This window comes from Lytechinus variegatus, chromosome 2 (genome assembly GCF_018143015.1).
Source record: "Lytechinus variegatus isolate NC3 chromosome 2, Lvar_3.0, whole genome shotgun sequence".
Taxonomy (NCBI): Eukaryota; Metazoa; Echinodermata; class Echinoidea; order Temnopleuroida; family Toxopneustidae; genus Lytechinus; species Lytechinus variegatus.
In genome coordinates this window covers 65,185,445-65,194,534 of record NC_054741.1, presented here as the reverse complement: position 1 = coordinate 65,194,534, position 9,090 = coordinate 65,185,445, and the positions used below count along the sequence as shown (strand labels likewise).

At 36.3% G+C, this 9,090-nt stretch overlaps 1 protein-coding gene across 1 annotated transcript; it reads right to left on the bottom strand.

Moving 5' to 3' along the window:
* Nucleotides 1-2,476: 2,476 nt before the first annotated feature.
* LOC121408667 lies at nt 2,477-5,941 on the bottom strand. The gene is made up of 3 exons (XM_041600208.1): nt 5,755-5,941; nt 4,498-4,996; nt 2,477-4,151 (listed from the first exon to the last, which is right to left on the bottom strand). Exons 2-3 carry the CDS (start codon nt 4,973-4,975, stop codon nt 3,664-3,666), a joined length of 966 nt encoding a protein of 321 aa, XP_041456142.1. The 5' UTR covers nt 4,976-4,996; nt 5,755-5,941; the 3' UTR covers nt 2,477-3,663.
* Nucleotides 5,942-9,090: the final 3,149 nt, after the last annotated feature.

Below are 9,090 nucleotides of genomic sequence, written 5' to 3'. Positions count from 1 at the left end.
AGAGAGGATGGGAGATGAGAGAGAGAGAGCAAATCTTAACCAAGTGGAACGCATCTGGCATATTTAAAACTACGTTCTAGCCAGGACACAAGAAGAGCCCAATCTAAAAAATACTACTACTAATAATAAAAGACCGAGTATGGATAGAATGCAACATTTCTATGAAAATCGAGTGAACAAAGCGGGCGAGACAAAACTGACCCTTCCTTCACAAGTCTGTCGTAAAAGCATGTAAATCACTTAAATTTACTCGAAGATAGAAACTAATTTTGTAGTAATTTATGTTGTGAAATTATCTCACTGCTGTCCTATCTAATAAGTCGGGTGTAAGAATGTTGCATAATGAAAAAATCAGAGCTCAGACGATAGGTTAAAATAATATCTATTCTTGACAATTCTATGTGTTATTTTCATGATATTAACAATTAGCAGACGAAAGTTATGTTTAGTCTATTATGGTATTGTATCATTCAAACCTTTCGAGTCATTTTAAACACTTCTTTCTTGTGAACTTTCTTTCGTGGGCTTTTTTTTACAGTGACCTCTCAATCAATAAAAAAACCACATCCTATTTAACCATACGGAATAGAGATATTGATTGATTCAAAACAGTGCACGCAACTTTCACCCAGACAATTTCTATTCCCATGTGGCCATCATGTTATTATTCTTCTTCAGCAAGCATTCCCATTTCAAATTAATGCAAATTATTGATAAAATTTTAAGGTATAGAGTAGTAACATTAATGACATCAATTATGATTACTGTTATACAGTAGGGTACAGATGGGGGATTGGGGCGCTTCCCCCCCCCCCCACACACACACATCCAAAAACAAAGAAACCTCGACTAAGGAAACAAATGAAGAGGTAAGAGAGAAGGGAGAATTATGATATTATTTTCTGAATGTTATGTCAAAAAATTATCACAACATTGGAATTTTGTAATAAAAGTGACGAAATTTTGCTCACTCGCTCGCTACTTTTTAAAAAAATAGATTATGCAAAGAAACGCCATATCTTGCCCCTCAAAATTGTAGGCTGATTACGCCACTGCTAGTATATTTTTCTGGAAATTGTGTGCGAGGAATCACATTGATGCAATGTATACGTCAAAATAATGGGAAAACAATTCCACGATCGTAAGATAATATGTTAACTTAATGGAAAGTTGAGTTAGGATGTTGATATTTCATGCTTATAATAAAAAAATATATTCTCTGTCAGATATAGGCCGCGTTTATTATAAAACGACAGTAGACCTAACTTAAAGTTTGTTAGATATCTGATGATGTTATCAAGAACTACTTTACCTTAAATTGCAGGGATAACACTTTTAGAGAATAACGAGGGAAGGGGAGAATTCGATTACACATTTTAGAGAAATTGGGGGTGCTGTTAAGTTGTTGAAAAAAACATCAAATGAATTATTTCATGGATGCGATTCAATTCAAGGAAACTAAAGGTCCACCAAAAGTGAAGAAGCAGCTATAGGGCAAAAGTGGTAGTGCGTTCCCCCTCCCTCCCAACCAAGAAAATCGATAGCAGAACCAAGACGACATCGAATCCGATCGATCAGAACGCAAACTGTCTATACTAGACAGGGAGGGACCCATTGTTGGGTTCCATGCCAACAGAAAACTTGCGGTGCTCATGGAATTCGGATGAAAGCGTGGTATGAAGCCAGGGAGAGAAAGAGGGGGAACAAAACAATCAACAAAACAGCTTTATATCAGTTTGTTAGCAACGGGTCGAAGGAACTTCCAAGTTCGCATATCAATACCTTAGGGGATGGATCATTGTTTTCTCTTGAAGTACCCCACCCCCGTTTTTTGTATGTTTTAATGTCGTTTATTGTAACACTTATTTTTCAGAACATCACTCAAAAAGCAATTTATTCAAATTTATACAGTCATTTTCAGAGGGGCACTCGACAGAATTTAAATGAAAAGTTCAAGTAAAAAAAGAACAAGGTCGCTTCAATTAAAGAAATCGGATCGAATCAATAAGAATCTTACATTTTAAGAGAAATTCCCTGGTTATGATTTTTCTATTCAAATTTGAATAGATTGTTTTCAGAGTGTAGATATATCATTACCAACCTTGATCACAAACTCGTTCAACATTTCAACCTATTCCACAGCCTCAATCAATATACACATAATTTCTTGGAGTCACATTAGTTCCAAAAGGAAGTGATAACGTCTTAATTTACCATGATTAGATTTAAATATAAAAAAAATCGATTAAAAAAATATCGAAGTTTTTATTTTAAATCTAATTATGGATTTGTTGACGCGACCCTTCGGGAGTATTTTAAAAGATGAAATTCAGAATGTATATCATTCATCACCATAATCACACTGTCAATTAATCTGTAACACTCTGAAAATCGTTAGCAGGACATACGATCTCAAGCATTCAACAACAACAACAACAACACATTATACTGAAAGAAAATAAGATAAAATGTAATGTACTTTTCAAAGAAACAAAGTGGCCACTTTATTTACTAAGCAGAGATTTCATGCATAAATAAATATTGCGACATGACATAGCAAAATAGATTAGGGTGCGCACCACAACTTTCATTTACAAAAATATCAACGCATTTGAGGTAAGTACAAAACATATCAACATAATCAAAAGGAATGAAAGAATACACGTAGCGCTACAGAAGGAAAATTGAAATATACATCGTTATAATATATCAAGGTGTCTGGATGACAAACTTCTAAACGTCTCGGCAAGTAGCAACCTTAGCAACACGTATAGAAATTTCATTTTCTGAGATCTAAAAACAAGTACAGTTTTTGCTCGATATCGTTTTGGAAGGTTAAAAACCTTTACTAGATTTATTAGTAAAACTTCAGCAGAATATCGCTCTTTGATATCAATTATTCTATTACAATGTGAAAGATGTTCAGTCACATAAATGGCGCGCCGAATTATCGCATCGCAGAGTGATGTCCTAAACCGTAAGTTTACTCATAAATACTTCCAAAGATCATGCACCAAACATACTGTTGAGTTTATTCAAACGATCTCTTTCACAGAAAAATATATATATATATTCATGTTGAGAGTGACATCATAATGAATACATTTTCTCTTTACCTACAGTACCCAGCTGTCCGATATTTTTTTTTTGCCGGAACTATTATATTTCTCATAATTTTAATGTATCCATTTGTACAAGAAAATTGCGGTTTGGAAAAACATGCATATATTATGTACAATCAACCAAGCACTATGATGTACTCTCGAAAAATGTATGAAATGTTAATTGAAATGGTGAAGATAAAACAATCAACCACCTATATATGTTTTGGTTCATCTCGAATAAACGATCAATGTATATCTTTCTAACCAACTTTCTGTACATGTCTCGAGAGTGGACGGGATAAAGAAAATCCGTACATCTTTCCAAATTGACAGCTATCTAGTTGCATTTGGCAAACAATTATTTAATTACCAAACACATATAATCATTATCATCTATAAATGTTACCGAGGAAGTGAATGACTCGTCAATCACCAAAGTAACCGCTTATTGGAGCTGCTCCGACATCTTCAGCCGGTCCAACGTTCAAAGCAAGTTGCCGGCTCGAAAGAATTTCTTTATAGTTTTAAAAGAGTTATTGTTCTATGATGTTATATTTAATTAATGGTTGAATAAGAGACTGGCTACGACGGTAAGAAGCATGACGATTAGACTTGTCTTGATAGCTGCTGCTCCGCATGTGACGGAAATACAGATGTAGTTGTCACTTGGGGAGGCAGGGCGGGTCCAGTAGGAAGCTGACGCAGGTGCTACGCTGGCGCAGGCGTAGCCGAAGTCGTCACAGGTGACGCTGTCAAGGGTAAGAGTAACGGCGAGATCCTCGAATTCCACAGTAGAGCCGGGGGCGAGATCGGTGGTTCTCTGAGCGGAGGAGAGTGTGATGGTCTCAGTAGCGACTGCAGTGCCGCTCGTCTCGGCGTCAGACAGGTAGAGGCTCACCAACCAGTTGTTGCTGCCGACGACTTTGTCGCTTGATGATGGGTTTGAGAGAGTGATGTCGAATTCGAGGGCTTGACCGCCACCGATACGGACAATGTTATCATCAGGGTTAGTGATTTCCAATTCAGATAGAGTCACGTCGGCAACAGCTGTTGAGTAAAAAAGAATAAGGACCCATTAGTGTGTTGTCGAAAATATGACCTTCAACATGCAGTCATTTCATTCCTTTCAGAAGAGAAATCTTATGATGAATTATAAAGTTTTAAGTTTTATTACATGTCCATCTACATGATCTATATAACTTACGTAAGACATGTAAGACATGGTAATTTGCTTCGCATATATCATGTTTTTGATGTGAGGTTTAGAAAGTTAGAATAGATTTCTATGTGGAAGCATGTAGCATTTGAAATATCTTATTATTTGAAGCCATAATTCCAAAGATTATTTTAATGACTTGGTATACTTTCTTCAAGAAGCAGAGAGTGAACCTACCTTTACAGACGAAGCTGGTACACATGGAACTGTTAGAGGTGTCAACGCCGGACCAGGTCACTCCGGTGTATGGCATGAGGGAGACGCAGGCATACTGGTACACGGTTCCATTGCCGCATTCGATGTCGGTCAGATTGAGGGAGGTCTGAAGATTGTTCCACGTCACGGAGTCATCGTCGGTGAGGCTCGTAGTCTGTTGGGCTGAGGTGAGCTCGACGGTTGCATAAGCATCAAGATCTAACGTTGAGCCATCTTCAGAGAGGGTAAAGACGGGCATGAAACGGGTGGATCCGTGGGAGCCTTCGATGATCGAGGCAGCTCCGTCGGTCGGTGTGAAGGTGAGGTCGAACTGGACGGTGAACACTTCGCCGTCGTAGATCACGGATGGACTGTCGATGTTAAAACTGTCTACGTCGACGTACTGTGCGTAAGATGTGGCGACGAGGGCCATCAGGACAGCGAAACGAGTGAAAGCCATTGCTATATAGAAGAGTTGAATCTGGAAAAGAAAGGGGGAAATGAAGGGTTAATTTTGAGGAAACAGATATCTCAACAAAGGCACTGGAAGCATAATTGATAACAGAGCAAAAAATATTTAGACAGTTATTTCTGGCTTACACCAAGTTTTTAATAATAAAATCGTTAAGAAGTTGAATAAACACATGGTATGAAAATTCGAAAGTTGTAGTATTGTAGCCGGGCCAACAGCCCAAATAGCGTGTCGACAGGGGATGGAACAAACAATAAAGAGCATGCAAGGCATAAAAGGAACTATCGATCACCCCTCCGTATACGCGCCCTATTTACGACGTTGCCATGGTGACAGTATGACCACGCCGGTCATCCGGCATCGAAAACTTTATTAGAGAAATTCTATTTTACACAACATTAAAAACGAATTATTATCAGACCGACCAAAATAAAAAGTAAAATTGTGCTTATTTCTTTTACGCGTTGCATAACTAATGCCAATATGGACTTTAAAGTAAATAAAGTAGGATGAATCTCTCTAAGATGTGAATATACTGAACAACTTACTATGGAAAAGTTTAAAAATTATTTGAATTTTCTGCCACTTTACATTTTCAAAATAATGAATCACGACTGCCTAATACTCTAACGAAGCTGGCAATGTCGACCAACTACCTTAAACCGTTCAAAAACTTCCAAAACTGATAACTGCGATAAAACACGCTTTTAAGCTAGAGTGCTAGCAATCAAAAAGAAAGAAAAGAATGACAAAATAATTTTGCTTACCTTTGTGAAATGCAGAAATAGCTGATGTATCCTTAATAAGGATGACACAGATCCTAAATTTTTAAGTTTCAGAAGAAGTTTGTGAAATGCTTTCAACTGTAATGATGATCAAAGTATCAGAGTATTCACAGACAGCTGGTGTCGCAGTAAGGACTATTTCTTGACTGATGCCAACTCCCCAAACTTCCCATGCTTATATGGATGCAAGCTGTGTACACCCAGTAACCATCAAACCACACCTCGTTGCCAGCCTTAGACAATGCTTGGGGCTAAAACCCGCTCTGTGATTGGTCTGTCTGAAGAGATCGATGGCCCCGATGACGACCAAGTGAGGTGTGTATGGGTGAAAGTGTTTTACCCCTACCATGGAATCGGCCGGAGATCGATATCAATATTGATGAATTTACGGGGTGATGGCGTAAAAGAAGAAAGATTGTGACGAAAAGAATGGAAACTATTTTGGATGGGTGGTCATAACAGTAAAGAGTAGAACCAAAGACATTGTAGATGAAACGAAAAATAGTTTGTTAAAGAGCAAAGAGATCTTGGATACATTAACCGATAGCATAGTTTCAAAAATGAAGAGATCTTTAATACAAACTTTAAACCATATAATATATAGATGGGATTAAGCGGTATATTAATATTATGCAGCATAATACCCCAACCAGAAATAATGCACTATGGTAAGAAGTATTTAAGGATAGAAACGAACCGTTTTAATTCAATTCACTTAATGATTTTGTCTTAAATAGTGTTTATTTGGGGGGGGGGGTCGCAATCATTATGCCTCTTAACTCAAGTAACGACATACAAGCTACATTTGATATAATTTACAGCGTGAATTATTTTATGATGCTTACGATAGAAGTAACATTGCCACGAACATGATGCTTTATTACCGCAAGACTGTTGTATTAGAATTCGTTTTTAAAAAATGGGAAACGTTGTATAAGGATGCGGATTTTAAAAAAAATCAACATAATTAAATAGAGTTTATGTTACTACCCTTGACTATTGAAATTAATAATATTGCATAAAATCTTGTAAAGAAAGTTGCTTTGATTTCATCTTTAGGCTAAACTTACTATGAGAATCCAGCATGTCAAAGTGCATAACACACAATCCACTCACGTGAGCACCACATAGCTGAATTCCCATACACTCATGCAATCGCACACACGCACCCTCACCATCACGCACACACACTCTAATGCATACACATACTTTCGGTCAAACCTCACAAGTTCTCACACATCACGGTACCCACACACCTTGTCCTCTTAATGTGCTCAACGCACATATCCGCACCCACACCCTCACCCCCACACTCTCCTCAAATACAACGCACACACCCCCACTCACCCTTCCTTGTAAAGCATGTCATTTTATCAGTGTAATTGTAAACAAAAAAACCACAATCCTGAACGGCTGGACATATCCACACACTGGAACACACTCACTCCCCACACATAACCCCTATAAAGACTGAACAAAAATAATCAATATTAACAGGAGAAGAAAATGGAAAGAAAGAAGGAAAATGGGTATAAAAAATGAGGCCTGGGTTATGTAACTCTATAATACTTCTATGATTCAGTTGAGAACCCCCCCCCAAAAAAAAAAAAAAATCCTGACGCTGTACCTGAGTCAACTTTATTTCAGGTGACGTTTCGTAGCCCATGCATTGTCTTCTAGTAATATTCAGGGGCGGTATTCTGAGGTCATTTTATCTTTAAAATATTTTATTTTATCTCACATGAAATGGATCTCAGAATACCACCCCAGGATATTTGCAAAAGATTATTCATAGCTGTACATAAAAATAAAATAGTATTGTTTTTAATATCTGAAGAGTATATAGGCCTATCCCTGTCAAAGATGGTGAATTTGTTTCTTATACCTGCCCCCTCGGGGTCGTAGATAAATCAATGCATTTTATTTTATTTATTGTTTTCTTCTGCATTCATAACATTTATATATGATACATTTTAATTACATAAAAAACATAATATTGGTTATTGTTTTGGGGGTGTTGAATCATAAAAAAAACACTAAATAAAATGTCGTTCTAAACAATTACAATTTGCAGGAGAAGGATTGTCAGTATAAGCAGGTTGCTTGAAAAATTACTACCCCGGATTAAAAGTCATTAAAATAATTGATACATTTATGAAGCAGAATGGTAATAATAATTGTTTATAATTTCAATGATGAAGATGGAGATGGTGAGGATGATGGTGACAATGGTGAATATGAAGTCCATGGAGATTCTGATGATGGTCATGGTCATGTGATAGAATTTGGTGATGATTAAATCAAAGGAAGAGTGATTTAATGAGTAACTGAAATACTAACACAGAAAATTTACATCAGATGTTCTTTCATAACATGGATTTGACTTTTTCTTAAATGAGTAAAGAGAAGAACAACTTTTTATATATAAACTCTGGTAGTTCCATAAATCGGGACCGTATACATGGTATAGTGTCTTATGGATCGCTATGCCATAAGCAATTTGGGGAAAGTTGATTTAATGAAAAATTTGAAGAGTACGTTACGTTTAGGGTATGAATGAATAGATGTAGTCATATTATAAAATTGTGGAATGAAGGTGGAAGCCATGATATTTACGGACTTGAACATCAGCAGTAAACTTTGAAGTGAATTTATGTCATATAGAGTCTTTCGTTTATCAGTTTACGGCATTATTGAACTTAAGATGTGTGATAAATATTGCTAATCAGTACGAATTCGATTGGCCTTTTTCTGTTAAGTATATTGTATCAATTTTAGTTTTTGCGCAGGTTGCCCAAACTATATTGCAGTATGATATGAAGCTAATTTAAATGCATAGTACAGTTTGACAAGGGTAGTATGTGAAATAATGTTTTTCCTTTTGTAAAGTGTACCATTGGTTCTCGAGATACTAGTATTTATACAACGTATGTGTTCGTTCAAATTTAAATTTTCATATATTGTAAGACCTACAATTTTGGTATCTTTTTTTTAGAGGAACAATGTGTATAATTATATTGTAAGGAAATTCAGCAATACGTGGATTTGTATGTTTGAAAGACATACAGTTCTATTTTAGTGAAAGCTTATTACACTTAAACCACAAAGATAGTTAATATAGACCTATTAACAATGGCATCGGTAATGGGCACATTCACGCAAAAACTCATTATTTGTAAATGAGAGTGAAGTGGAAGTGAACAATTTTTTTCAATATTGTTCAGTGAAACATGGTCCTGAGTACGAAATAAAAATATGTTTCGGATTTTACTCCCATGAAATATGTTAAGTAAGCCTGAAAACTCTCTCATATATTTC